The 15,081-nt window shown below is 39.2% G+C and overlaps 2 protein-coding genes across 2 annotated transcripts in view; one reads left to right on the top strand and one right to left on the bottom strand.

Moving 5' to 3' along the window:
• Positions 1 to 589: 589 nt before the first annotated feature.
• Positions 590 to 3,010, bottom strand: LOC111874540 (protein ABHD13). Its single transcript, XM_023870122.2, has 5 exons — positions 2,525 to 3,010; positions 2,202 to 2,433; positions 1,729 to 1,922; positions 1,356 to 1,516; positions 590 to 1,047 (listed from the first exon to the last, which is right to left on the bottom strand). Exons 1-5 carry the CDS (start codon positions 2,796 to 2,798, stop codon positions 796 to 798), a joined length of 1,113 nt encoding a protein of 370 aa, XP_023725890.1. The 5' UTR covers positions 2,799 to 3,010; the 3' UTR covers positions 590 to 795.
• Positions 3,011 to 3,125: 115 nt separating this feature from the next.
• LOC111874239 (ER degradation-enhancing alpha-mannosidase-like protein 3) overlaps positions 3,126 to 15,081 on the top strand; it is a 31,211-nt gene continuing 19,255 nt past the window's right edge. The window contains exons 1-7 of the mRNA XM_023869565.2: positions 3,126 to 3,681; positions 7,310 to 7,355; positions 8,029 to 8,129; positions 8,541 to 8,580; positions 9,542 to 9,654; positions 12,014 to 12,167; positions 13,137 to 13,265. Of these exons, the coding sequence (XP_023725333.1) occupies positions 3,539 to 3,681; positions 7,310 to 7,355; positions 8,029 to 8,129; positions 8,541 to 8,580; positions 9,542 to 9,654; positions 12,014 to 12,167; positions 13,137 to 13,265 (726 nt within the window). The 5' untranslated portion in view covers positions 3,126 to 3,538. The remainder of the gene's footprint in view (positions 3,682 to 7,309; positions 7,356 to 8,028; positions 8,130 to 8,540; positions 8,581 to 9,541; positions 9,655 to 12,013; positions 12,168 to 13,136; positions 13,266 to 15,081) is intronic.

Below are 15,081 nucleotides of genomic sequence, written 5' to 3'. Positions count from 1 at the left end.
GTGAAACATGGCCGGATTATTCTGGTAGATATGCTAATCTGATCCATATCAAATAAACTATAAGATATGTCTTTTCAGTATATTCAAGTAGAATTTCATAAATCACAACATTAAAATCACTGCTACACACTTTGAACAAAGATTTCATAGGACGGGTTTCACTCTGTTACGTTTAATTGTCATGGTACAGACAGACAGAAATCAGTGCAGAATATTCCAGTTATATTTTGGACATCTGACATCACAACCACTGAAAGTGACTGGTCAGCCTTATATGGACAGTGGACTCACTGTCCACCTTCAGTTCTTTCAAGCATAACATTTTGGAAATTGGATCTGTTTCCTTCACCTTACACCTGATCAGAGAGACAGATCCAGTTTCTAAAAACACTGTTTCAAAAAACTCGAAGACAATGGACAGTAACCATCTCTGGCTTAATTATGGACACGAGTGACAGAAGCGCTAAATTCATTGTGAGCTATCACTGACAGAAGCGCTAAATTCATTGTGAGCTATCACTGTAACAGGCCGTGGAGGCCCACAGGGTTGTTAGATGTCAACGTTCCCACAGTCGTCTCACAGATGGTGGTAAGGTTGTAAGCCTTAGATGCCAGGCTAAATTCATTGTACAGTTGTCAAATCCTCTGTGGTTTTATGAGTATTAACGAATTTCATGCAGTATGTTCTTAATCAATGCTGCATGAAGACCTTTAAGTCACATGTTTATAAAACTGAAATTATGCCAGAAGACACATGGAATTAAAATTACATGTGGTGCCTATCGGTAGAGCACGTCACATGGCTTTCACAGCAGGTGTGGGTCTGACACGAGTGTCTTGAAGGAAGGTGGCTAGTGAATGGTAATAGCCTGGGCTGGTCCATGTTTCGTTGTGTGTTCCTGAGTCAAACTGCACAAGCTGTTTGTGTTGGCTGCCACACAGCTCATGTAACTCTGTCATCATGCTTGGAGGCACCAGCATGTCAGCTAGACCTGACACAAACACCGTAGGTACTGCCAGATGTGCCATCTTCCATACCGACAGGAACTGTTGGAAAAAAATGATTCATAACATTGTATGCAAATTTTCGAGGTCTGATTGTTCAGGCTGTGCTCTTGTGTGCTGTGACACCAGGTAGTCTTGTAGGCGGTTACCAAAGTTTGGGAGGAATATGAACTTACGTCTTCATGGGCAAAGATATCAGATATACCCACAGATCTGACTGACCACCCTCCTTGCAACCTACTTACATAACCTGAGTTCATCCTCATGCCATTCACTTTTATACCCCAAAGATGGATGCACTAAGTTCCTCCAAAATGTTTGTAACCTGTCTACAAGACTACTGTACATACCTTGTTCTTGTAGAAGCAAAGTGGCAAATACTGCAACACTCTCCATCCGATCAACACCTTTGCCATGTCAGGGATACTAGTGAATGTATTCTCTAAGATGAGACACCAAATTCTTGAAGCATATTCTGGACGTGCTGCCACATCAACTGCAACAGCACCACCTGGGAAGCATGTCATTCATTCATTTTTATTTACTGATATAGGACCTGTCCATCTATACTATTCATAAAATACATTAATGATTATGGTATAAACTTATTATAAATATAACATTTTCTATACATCTGCTTATCAGTAGCCAATATTATATTTAATTAACACATCACAAGTTCAATTTTCAGAATGTCATCACAGATGACATGCTCTGCCTTACCCAAAGACCTTCCAAAAACAATAATTTCCTTATGGTTGACATCATGTCGCAATAACAGAAAGTCTAAGGCTGTCCTTGCATCCATATATAGGCCTTCTTCACTAGGAGAGCCATGTGACAGCCCGTACCCACGGTATTCTAGCATCAGAATGTTGCAATGAAGATGCTGGTACAGACCCAGGGCATTCTGAAGCCTGCAATAATACCATCCAGCATCACTATATCACTCAAAACACAATGTTCAAAGTGGAAGCTAATATCACTATGGTTTTCACTGAATGGTATCTTAACAATATAACCTAACTGCTAACATTTCTGGAAAAATTAATTTCATCAAAGTCAATTATGACAGCTTGTTCTTCCTAACAGATAATCACAAATTTGCTAAGAGGGGAATCAGAAGGCTGTAGGGGTTATCCTACTTTGCTGTTTTCTTATATGTTATCTCCTACTGACAATGTTTCATTTAATACCTATGGCCCATATTCCCAGCATTGCCATGCAAGAAAAGTATTGTTGGCGCTACAGTTGCCTGGTCACCAGGCTGACGAATAAAAAACAGATGAAGTAATGTTCCATCTGCACTTCGTACAAAGACATTTTCATATGGGAGACCAAAAAATGAAGGATCTGGAACAAAGACTCTTGAATGTGCTGGCATTTCAGGGTGATAAAGTAGGTTATCCTCTGTATGATATAAAATCCCTGGAATCACAAAAAGATGGGTGAGTCATAAACATGATTCATACAAATACAGAAGTATAGAGAGCAGTTTACTTATTAGAAAACGACTTACCTGTCATGGCAAAACAGAGTAGCAGAAACGCCAGCAGGCCACCATAAACCCAGTAGAGTAGCAAGCAAGACAGAACTGCTGCACCTGCTAAAGCCCAGCACCGCATTAGAATCCCAGCAATAAACTGAAAGATTCTCTTACGGGCTCCCAGATTTACCCCTTTCCCAGGACTTCCAATTCCAAATGAATTGCACAAGGGATCTTCCACAACTTTTGCTTTCGGAAGAATTTCTCGGTTCGACATAACACTGTTCCTGTAACTGAAAGTCTGCATTTTCCAGAACACGTGTGTTATTCTATTGCTCAACCTGCGATTCTCTTAAGAATTTGGCATTAAATCTCATGTTCATTATGATTCTTTTACGCAAATCATTACAACCAAGTCCCATACTTCCACAACAAAATCTACAATCCTCCATTTCGTATCATATCTTACTTCCTAACCCTCTTCGGATCCTGAACTTTCGTCGCTACGAGATGATCCGTGTTAAGGGATAAAGTTATGTGCTAATCAAAGAGTAGATCCCGAATCATGGGGACTATGATTATAATTAGAGTCGGCCATGGTGACGTCTGCTGTAGGGCGCAACCTGGGTGTGTGGTCTATGGGCTATGGGCGCACCTGTTCCTTCTTCAGGTTCTTCAGTAATCTGTGGTAGTTGAAAATGGTCTGACAGTAGCGAAAGTAGAGTTTGATGTTGAGATAGTTTGTACATATGTAATTTTTTACATATTGAATATCACTCGTTGATTTTAGTTTGTGTATTGAATAATTTCCTCGAAGTTGTTGGTGCATACACGTCAGTGAACAACATGTTTCGTATTTTGCATAAACGGACGAAAATGAAACTCGTAGGAATGTGAGGTCAAAAATATATCTCGGATTTACAGATTTCAGCCCATTTACAATATAACAAATTCACCATGGATTGTCTTACATTCAGAGGAAGACTGTATATTTCTTGACAAACAGTCAATGTTAGTTAGAGGAATTACCTGTGTCCAGACTTCGAAATGGGGAATATCTGTTCATCATCAAAGGGACTCTTCCTAGCAATAATGATACTACTTGCATTTTGCCTGAGTATGACCACAATTTTAGCACATTTTGGGGATGTGGCTCAATCAATGACAAGCGAGAAAAGGGAGGAACTGAAGTAAGTATAACCCATATGAGATTCAGGTTCTTGTGGCGGTGACTGAATAGTACTATCTTGTGGAATGTGATGTCGTACAGTCTGGTAGAAGTTTACCGAAGTTTCGGAAGTACACTATGTGCAGGATCGATTAGGAAGCGAAGCAAGGAGATTTGGTTTGAAGAAAGCAATCTTGAGGGATTTGGCACCGTGTATATGTAGTGTTAACCGACGTTTCGGAGGAACGCATCGCCTCCATCTTCAGGGTAGAAGGACAAATAAGAAATCCGCAAGCGAAGAGGCCGTGAGAACCGGTGAAAGCAGACTGGTGTTGGAAATATGTTGGTTTGCTTGCAGAACATATTCTTTGACACACAAAGTGGATAAATTTCTGTCATACTGCATGGCATTACATCACACTTAAAATATAATGTAAATAAATATTATATTTGATATAGTTATGTATCATAGCCTTATTAGTTTAATGATCATTTTACAGATCTCTATTCTGACGTTCAGTTATCGATGAGCTTAGTTGTTAAAAATACTTCATTAAATTTCTAGTTACATTTGAACATGTTTTACAAACGGTCCACATATTATAAATGAACGATAGTAAAATAATAAATCTGTAAAATAATTTTTTATTATATTTCTGCATTGTATTATTAACTGTTATTGTTCACCAAATATAATTAATACCCAAGGGTTCTGTTTTGTTTTTGCTGTAGATACAATCGTGTTCTTTTGAGTTGGTGTGCTCTATTGGATTGATTGGTTATGGAGTGCTAGTTTTATTGCGGTTTCTGCTCCATATTTACATGGTCACCTCAGAAGATTCAGTCACTTTCCAGTGTTGTGAGCTCTTCAAATCTTACACTTGTTTTAGCAGGATGTGAGCTTTGTATTTCTTTATTTTGTACATGTGTTAATTGTGAGATTTGAGAGTTTTATAGTGATGAAGGTTCATACTGTGGTCTTCTGGTTACATTTTGTGGCCTGTTTACTGACACTGACAGTATCTAGACTAAATGCCGTCAGGTGGTAGGATAACTCTTGAATGATGAACTGGAAAGAATTTGGGGGATTTGGTCATGGCCTAATCCAAGTACTGTCCTAGTATTTGCCTGGAGTGACTGAGAAAAAGCATGAAATTCTCAGTGGGAACATGGCTGAGATTCAAACTGAGCCCCTCCAAAGTACAGACTGTTCAATTTGTGGGTTTGGTGTATGTGTGTGTGTGTGCACATGTGTTTCACCCATAATATATTTGCAGAACCTCCACATCAAGATAGACAGGTGGCACAATATGTGCCCCATACAAGAGGGACGATGGGAGGACGAACACGAGCCTGCATGGTTTATGAATTTTAATTATTGACAATGCAAAATTTTTAATTAGCATCAAGAAATTTTAATAATTTTTAAAAACTTTACATTCCCAAGAAACTGCTGTGTTTGTGAAATGTTCTATTTTGTGTATTATGCATGGTAACATATAAGTGTACGTACTTTACGTCTAAAGAACTTATGTGAAGGTGGTTTCCTATTTGTAGTGATGTTTGCCCTCTGAAGATGGTCCGCAGAGACCGAAACATATAAGGGTGTTAAGTTTTTCATGTAGTAATAAACTTACAGGTCACATTGGACGGAGTGATTTATATTTGTTTCACTTTGTATTGTAATAATTTTGCTTATTGCTCCGTAATTCCATCATTATGTTCTTTCATTAGCATCTTTAAATACTTTCCTTTTTCATTTGTGCTCAAGAAAGTTTTTTAAGGCACGGTATATGGTTATTTTCAATTAGATATCTCCTGTATAGTTCTCCTCGGGTGTGGTTTGGATAAGATAATATCCAGTAATGCATTATATTCCTTCCATGGGACTGTTTTGGTGAAACTAGTTAATGGTGCATGTCAAAATCCTGATAGAACATACAGTTTTGTGATTGTTGTAAGCAGGTTCTGTTTACTGCACAGTAGATGCATGCCCTCAGTATTGTTTCCACAAGCTGCAAAACAGAACAGAGATAGCAAGGCAAAAAAAAAAGACATGGAGGAGAATATGTTTTTCATAATGACAGTAACATAAGCGATGAAGGTATATCAAATGCTGAATAAATTGTTGAACATATATCTGATGGTGTTGAGAGTGAGAGATTGGGCAGTCTGGACAAGGCAAGGAACTAGAAGATACCAACAGTAAGTTATGTTCCAGCATATAGTAAACCTAGAGGTGTTCCCATTTTAAGGGCTCCTAGCTGCAGTAAGAGATCTATATTTCAGAGATTACTGCCTTCTGGAGCATGACATCATATAGTCTAGTAGATGTTTGCTGACACTTCAGATTGTTGGTAAACATTAGCACACTACATGACATTACATCCCATACTGACCGCACGAAAATCTCCAGTTTTGTAGACTCTTTTTATATACTTATATCACCATCCAGGCTCTATTTGTTTTTGTTTTATGGGGGCACACAGTAGCGTAGTTGGTTGAGGCACTATGCTACAAGACAGAAGGTCATGGGTTCAAGTCCCCAATGAGGTCATTGGATTTTTTACGATTGACCTAATTCTTCCAACCACACTATGGCCCTCGTGTTGACTCAGCCTCTTAACAGAAATGAATACCAGGAATTAATTAAATAATTTTCCCGGGGAATAAAATGCACCCAGCTTGTAAGGCTATCAACCTATCAACTTGAGCCAATTGTCTGGATAATGTGGGACCCTCAATGTCTCACAAACCTATGGGCCTCCACAGCCTGTTACAGGGATAGCTTTACTTGTTTACTTTTTCCCTCATTTTATGAGACACAAACATTTAGAGAACAGTGCTGTCATAGCAGATGTGTGTTTTAACTTCCAACTGACATGTGGTGTTATGCTGCTAGCAGTGTCCAGGGGTGGACAAAAACATGTGAAAAACTTTCTTCAGGGGCTTTCTTTTAAAATAAATAGGGAACTACTGGAACTGAATAGGAACCAGCTGAGTCTAGTGACAAAACCGTCATGAGACTTTTGATTTGTTTCATTCTGGTCCATCACACTAACAATTACAAAACAACTTATTTGAAGGTGGTTTCCTATTTGTAGTGATGTTTGCCCTCTGAAGATGGTGCGAAGAGACCTAAACATGTAAGGGTGTTAAGTTTTTCATGTAGTAATAAACTTACAGGTCACATTGGACGGAGTTATTTATATTTGTCATGAGACTGTCACTTGAAGAGTGACATACTCAAATCGAGAGTGGTAAATAGCCCAGCCTGTGAGTGGCTTCATGATGAAGGTGAGGTGGCCTGTGACATGATTGTGAAGTTCAAGCTGAATTAAGATTTTGTCACCTGTTACTTCATGAAACCCATTGACAACCGTAAGGCTTCATTAGAGGAGGCACATGACTGCTGGATGGCCAATTCTTGAAAAGGGGATGGGCAGTAGGCTGAAGATCATCACTGTAGAATGGATGCATAACACCTACCCACCTTTAATGTTTTAAGCTAATAATATATGATTTCATTGTTATTGGTTTAGGATGAGACTGAGTCATTTGGTACTGCTGCTACAAATGGGCCTGTTGTACAGCCCCAAGATAATAGACGAGAAAACTGAAAATCTAATGGTGTTACTTTTGTTTTACAGGGAAGAAGCAAGAGACATGTTTTATCATGCTTACAGAGCATACATGGTAAGTTTCTAATTTTCATCTTATTGTCCATATCATGAAACTCATATTGCCAAGGTGCTGGCATGTTGTGAGCTGTGGGTAGTTGCACATTGTCAGTTTGTCCTGCCAAATGAAAGCCTTTGTGTTGTTCTGTAGCTACTTGTGAGCAGGAAATGAATGCAAGGTAAGAAACTTATTTGAGATCACTCTGAATGCTGTGTAGCCACATTTTAATACAAAGTGTATATGGGACAGAAATGGGGTGCATGGAGGTAATGTCAAAATAGTGTCTCTCAATATTTATTCTGTATTTTAGGGCCAAATCACTCAACTACCAACTGTTACAGATGCTCAAGTTGTCATTGAAAGATATGTGTCTATATCATTGATTGGTAAATGAGATGCTAGCCATTGTGGCACTCTGTTGCCAGTTGAAGAGAAAGAGAGGCTGGGTGTTTTTGACAGATTCTACTTTCATGGACGTCTAAAGCACTTTCTGTAGATGTCAGCACCATTTAATGTATAGTGTTATTCTCTCAAGTTTAGTATCTTAGCCTAAATATAGCTGTCTTTTTCAGAACCTTTCAAGTTAGTGAGGTTAGATAGTTTTGATGAAGTTCTTAACAGTATCTCACTTAAATTTCATTGGGCCAACACTGCAGTGACAGTTTACAGTACCAATGCTTCTTTGCAGGAAAATGCCTATCCTGCTGATGAGCTGATGCCACTCAGTTGTACTGGCCGGTGGAGGGGAACGGAACCCAGTCGGGGAGACATAGATGACACTCTTGGAAAGTAAGTTTAAGAAAAAGGTGAATTTGTTCAAATTTCAAAGAATTACATGATTTTACTGTTATAAGACATAAATAGAGTATATACATATAGCATCTATGATTCAGATTGAAGTAATGCTATGTGACGTTTTTTAGCCAGAGTTGCACAGAATGTTTCTGACTCTTAGTAATATGGAGTGTTATTCAGAATTTCAAATTTCAAATTCAAATTCTGTTGCACAAAAAGCGAAAATTTCAGATTTGGAATGCTTTGCACTCATAGCTGTAGTTGCCATGGTGCCCAGTGTTTATGAGGAGAGGCAGGCGTCTGCGGTTCATGAACGAAGCAGAAGTTGAGCCTTTTACTGTGAGGCAATATAAACTGAGGTCTCCTCACCTCACATCCTCATGATTGCAATTTTCTTTATTTCAGCTTTTCACTGACTTTGATAGATACACTGGATACCCTTGCCGTAAGTACAGTTTCTTGTTATGATAACTTTGTTTTTGAATCCGTGTTTATAAAGCTAGGCGTTCAGTGTTTTGTATTACAAGAATGTGATTTATTTAAGCTAGTAATCCTCTGATAACCACAGTAAAGGTATGTAATATTATTCTGCATTAAAATAATTTTAATTTGTTATATTGAACTGACCCAGGAATAGTTTGTAGAATGATGATGATTTTTGGGGATTGTTTTATGACACGGTCAGTAGCTAAACTTAATAATATCAAATGGCAGGTGGATGATGGATTGCCAAGTGTTTGGGAGTAGGTCATTGACATATGTCTAGAGTGACTGAGGAAACCACAAAAGAACCTCAGTCAGGATAGCAAGTGTCCTGGCAGAGATTTGAACCAAGCACCTGCATTACTGCTCTGCCAACATGCATGATGGTGATGATGACAGTAAAGACTATGGTGCATATGATATATTACAGTGAGTTCATCAACAGACATAAATAATTGAAATATAAATATATACTTGGTTGCAGGAGTGGGATGCAATGTCAGGTGGGCCTTAGGGTATGGAGCATTGGTGGAGCAGTAGCTGGCAGAAGGAAACTGAAACTCTAAAGGAGAAACTGCCTTACTGCCATTCCCCCCACCCACCACCATACCACCACCACCACCACCACCACCACCACAGATCCCCCATGGACCGCCTTGCAACTGAACACGGGCCACAACTTTCTTTGAAATCCTTTCCAATTTATTATTCACTAATCATCCTACCATTTGACAGAACATGGCCTGAGCTGCTGACCATCTTTTTAAACAAACCACAGATGAATAAAAATAAATAAATTTATTTGCACCATTACAGAGATGATTTGTTTTTGGTTATTGTTAATGAATTGAGGTGTGTTGATGTGCGTACTTAACAACAGTGTATCAGCTGCAGTGAACATGTCCGTGTGTGTGTGTGTGCAGGTGCTAGGGGACCTTGAGGAGTTCGAGCATGCTGTGCAGCTGGTGCTGAGGGACGTTAGTTTCAACAGTGATGTGATTGTCTCTGTGTTTGAGACCAACATCAGAGTCCTTGGGTGTGTATTCACTTACATGCGCTTTGTAAGCATTATTTGAATGCTGGACCATACAGTGAAACATGCTGAAGTAAGACTGCCAATGGACCTGAATATTGTGCCACTTTTTATTAATGTAGTTGTGTATAAAACAAATTAAATGAGGTAGAGGGTAAGGTGCACTATTGTGTTGATATCTCAGATAGGTTCAGCTGTATTCAGCTTAGTGTCTGTTGCTGTAGTAGACAATGCATCTTTTCATCCGATTATTCTATTATTGGCTAAAGTTGTTTGTGTTAGCCGTTTCTTAAGCAGGAATTTGTCTTCTTTCTTATTATGAGGATGTCAGTTGTTACTGTTCTTGTGTTGTCTAGTTTATGCAGCATGCATCAGCTGTTTATAGAATTCTAGAAAGTCTATGATTCAGTTAGGAGGAAGTATTACACAGTATTCTCATAGAGTTTGGGGTACCCATGAAATTAGTTAGTCTGACCCATATGCGTTTAAATGAAACGCATAGTAAATTCCTTATAGTAAACATTTGTCTGATACATTTTCTATCCAGAATGGTATACAACAAGGAGACGCTTTATCACCATTGCTTTTCAGCTTTGCTTTAGAAAATGCCATTAGGAAGGTCCAAGAAAACCAGGTGGGACTGAAATTAAATGGGACAAGTTAGCTGCTGGTTTGTGTTGATGATGTGAATCTGCTGGGTGATATCATAGATACCATAAAGAAAAACACAGAACGTTTACCTGATGCTAGTAAGGAGCTTGGTCTAAAAGGAAATGCAGTGGAAAGTAAATATTTGTTGCTGGCTCATCAGAATGCAGAGCAAAATCATGACATAAAGATGGCTAACAGATGTTTTGAAAATTTGGCACAATTCAGATATTTGGGAATGACTATAACAGATCAAAAACTTATTTTGGAGGAAAATGAACTCTGGTAATGCTTGCTACCATAGTCCAGAATCTTTTGCTTTCTCATCTGCTATCTAAAAACATAAAAATTAGAATTTACAAAACTATAACTTCGCCTGTGTTTCTGTATGGGTGTGAAACTTAGTCCCTGACATTAAGGCAGGAACATAGACTGAGGGTGTTTAAGAACAGGGTGCTGAGAATATTTGGTCCAAACAGAGATGAAGTGACAGGAGGTTGGAGAAAACTGCATAATAAGGAGCTTCATAACTTATAGTCTTCTTCAAGTATAATTAGAATGATCAAGTCAAGGAGAATGCAATTGGCAGGGAATGTAGCACGAATGGGGGAGGAGTGCATATAGCATATTGGTGTGAAAGGCAGAAAGGAAGGGACCACTAGGAAGACCAAGACATAGGTGGGTGGACAATATTAAACTGGATCTTAGAGAGATAGGATGGGATGGTATTGATTGGATTGATCTGGCTCATAATATGGACCGGAGGATGGCTCTTGTGAACACAGTAATGAACCTTTGGGTTTTATAAAATGCTGGGAAGTTCTTGAGTAGCTGCACAACTGATGGCTTCTCAAGAAATGCTCACCTCCATAAGTGAATCTGTGCATAAAACAGTAGAATCCAACAGCACGTATGGTGTCATTTGGCGGAGTAGCATGTATCAAGCACGAAGGATATAGGAGAAAATATACAGATAAAACTACCACAAAATCAAAAACATTTGCCTTCTTGAAGAAAGCAGTCTTCTGGGATTTGGCACCGTGTATATGTGCCAAATCCCAGAAGACTGCTTTCTTCATAGTCACCACCGTGAAAGCCTCAAATCTTACATTTGCCTTCTTGTTTTCTGCTTTGCTTGTCTTGTAATGTTCATTCCTTTGTGGCATTCTTTAGAAACAGGTTGCCTGTCTCTTGCATGACAGCTGTGTGGATTGTGGTTTGCTAGGTTGTGGCACTGTGTGGTTCTTGGAGGAGTGGGATTGGCACACAGACATCAACCCTGAAGACAGTGTTTTGTTATGGTTGGTTTAGTTTTCAGTTACTTTGCCGTAATGGATCAGGCTGTGCCACCTCAAGATCCTGGTTCATCAGCTGGTGCAGCCTGGGGCAAAAAATGAACTGGATTAGCAACGTAATACAGAACCATATGGTGGAATGCATTTTTAACACTCTTAACCTGCCAAAACCAAAGGCCCACCCTCTGTCAGCAAGGCCACTGTCTGCCCAATGCAACCTGCTCTACTTGCCTGCTGGTGTTAGAGCCAGGTGTTCCTCTGAAATGTTGGTACATCTCAACCAGACTGCATGGCCCTCACATTCCATAAGCCAGCCATCTTCAGTGTTACACATTGAATTTCTAGTTTTCTGTCCTTGACACATAGTTTTGCTGCTATTGTAAGAAACGTGTCTTGCACTGAGTGTATTTACGTTGCAGTGGATTGCTGTCAGGACATGTTTTGGCTGAATACTTGCAGCAGCGAGCGGGCATCATGAGGTGGTATCATGGAGAACTGTTGCAGATGGCACGGGACCTGGGATATCGTCTCTTGCCAGCTTTCAACACCACAACTGGCATTCCTCATGCAAGGGCAAGTTTATCACGTTTTGAAACATGAAGTATTTTGATGGAGGAGTAAGTAAATTATGAACTGTAACCTGATGATGACAGTCAGGGATTGCCCTTTTAATGTCAATTCCTCATGTGGAAGTGCCTTGACACTATATGTTCCTTTATGTCTTTCTCGGTTTGGGCATGTCAGTACCAGTACTTAGCCTATAGTACTACCATAACTGAGAGACTGGTATAGCAGTAGTGCTGTTCCAGACTTGTATTCATGAGATGCTCTGTTCAAATCTCATCCAGGAACACCAGCTGTCCTAACCGAGGTTTCTCATGGTATTCCTCAGTTTCTGCCAGGCAGATGCTGGGATAGGACTTAAGACTAGGCCATAGCTGCTTCCTTCTATGTTTTCCAGTTCACAGTATTTGTCCACCACCCTAGCTGCTGACAGCATTGTTAAGTCACCTTCAGATCCCTTCACTGTGTCTGTGTGCCAGTGTGGTTTTGTCCTGGCCTCAAATTCCTCTCTGTCACGGAAATTCTGAGTCTGTGCTGTCCCTGTCCATTGCCTTAACTCATTCTGTCTACATTATCTGCTCACTGTTATTACAGAACGGGAACCACGTATTGGGATACTATACCATACATAAAGATAAAAGGTTGCTGTTAACAAATTTGGTAGTTGGATTATTATCTGTGGTTATGTGTCAGGAGTTCAAGTGGTATTGTACATCACATTTCATAATTATGAAAGGAACTACATATTACTGGGGGTTCTTTCTTCCCTGCCAGCTCTGAGTTTGTGAAATACGTCTGTAAACTTCCACTTTTAATTTTCCACAGAGATGATAAGTAGCGATGCATTCTTTGCTATTTCACACAGTTATTTGCTTTGAGGTTTATTTGTTCTGTAGTTGCAGCCCCATTTGTACTATTTTCAGTGCTGCATGGTGCTGTGGTATTGGTGTAATTATGTAATAATTTCCTGGTTTGCAGATCAACTTGAGGTACGGACTGAAGAGCCCAAAGCTGGAGTCATCACGTGAAACATGTACAGCATGTGCAGGAACCATGATTCTAGAAATGGCAGCACTGTCACGACTTACTGGCGAACCTGTGTTTGAGGTACAGATGAAATGAGAAAATTAGGGAGGGACCACACTATGGGATGAAGTGACATTGCTGGAGTATCTTTATCATGGCCATCATGTTATAGTCTGGTAGTACCAACATTTCACAGGAACAAATTGTCTCCAGCTTCAGGGTAGCTTCCGTGATAGCATAAGGGCTCTTTGTCTGTCTTCCTTCCTTCTCTCCTGGAACAGTTTTGCTTGTTAGCATGGCAGTTCCAGTTTCCTCTCATGTGATTGTGCACACTTCCCATCCTGAGCTGTGGTTGGCCGTTCCTGACCCTGACACTTTGCGAAGTTGAGTGACGTCTGCCGTGGAGTCTGAGGAAGTCTGTTGTTCAGATGTTAGTGCCACCTGGATGGACCACATTGTGACTTCAGCACCACGAGAACCTGAAATGGTGTATTACAAAATGTTGTTTGGCATGTGTATGCAGTAAACCCTCTCTAATCCAGTTACAGTTAATCCAGATCAAAATATTGAAAATTGAAAATGTTGTTCACAGTTAAGTACGTAACTTCAAAATGATACATGGCATTTAGGAAGGCAGAGGAGTCGCTTGTCTCTTCAGATGAATCTCAACAGTTTCTTCAAACTTACATTATTACATTAAAAAACAAGTACTGCTTCTGAGTCTTCTGTCAAGGGGTAAATATACTGCCCTTTTATAGTTTCGAAATTAAGGCACTACAGTGATTTTATTTTATTTTCATTAGCATTGCTTTATCACTAATTTTTTCATTTATTTGTCTTCTTTTGTGTGTGTGTCTTTTAGGGATATATCTTGCCTCACTAATCCAGATTATCACTTAATCTGAATGGCGTCCCCCCCCATCAGTTACTCAAGACCACCAAGGGTTTACTATACTTATTACTGAATGTAATGTGCCTGCCCAATTTGTAATTACATATGTGACATTTGATTTGAGTGACAGGCACTTTTCCTTGTGTATTCCTTTTTCCTCAAAATCTCGGTCACATTGCCATAAAAATGCTCTCACTCAGAACAGAAATCAAGCACATCTTCTTGAAACCCTTATGTGAAAGATTTGGTTTCAATTTTCAGCTTATAATTACATACTTCAATATCATGTTTCAAATGATATTTAATTGCTATGTCTTTGCTATGACTGAAGAATGAAGTACTTTTAGTGGTTCCATTGAAGTGTAGTACTCCTTTTGTGCTAATGGTTGCTGTAAAACTGCATGATGTTTTGATGGCTATCAGCATCACTGAAAACCCAGAGGTCAGTGTACAAGGTGGGCAATCACAGGTTTCCAGATTCAGTTTGGGCTGCTGTCTCTACCAAATTACTTAAAGCAAGCTGTGTTTACATCAGTTCACCCTTGAATCATCCATGTAATAAATCTTTATCATCAGGTACTTTTCCTCAACGCTTAAAATACGCTGTAATGAAACCACTTTTTAAAAAAGGAGAGAGAAAATGCATCTCTAATTGCAGACCAATATCCATATTGACTTCATTCTCAAAAGTCTTTGAAAAAGTTGTGTATAATAGACTACTTGAACACTTAAATTCTAACAACATATTAGTCAAAGAGCAATTTGGATTTAGGAAAGACCTAACAACAGAAAAAGCAACCTATGAACTAACTAACGATATTTTAAGTGCTCTCAATGACAGATTAATTGTGGGAGGGATTTTCTGTGATCTAGCAAAAGCTTTCGATTGTGTTAATCATGATATCTTACTATCGAAATTAAATTTCTATGGAATAACTGGCAAAGCTAATGAATGAATCAAATCATACCTCAAAAACAGGTATCAAAGAGTTGAAATAAATAATA

The sequence above is a fragment of the Cryptotermes secundus genome, unplaced genomic scaffold (genome assembly GCF_002891405.2).
Source record: "Cryptotermes secundus unplaced genomic scaffold, Csec_1.0 scaffold47, whole genome shotgun sequence".
NCBI lineage: Eukaryota > Metazoa > Arthropoda > Insecta > Blattodea > Kalotermitidae > Cryptotermes > Cryptotermes secundus.
Note: the sequence above shows the minus strand (reverse complement) of the source record. Positions and strands in the feature narration are given on the sequence as shown.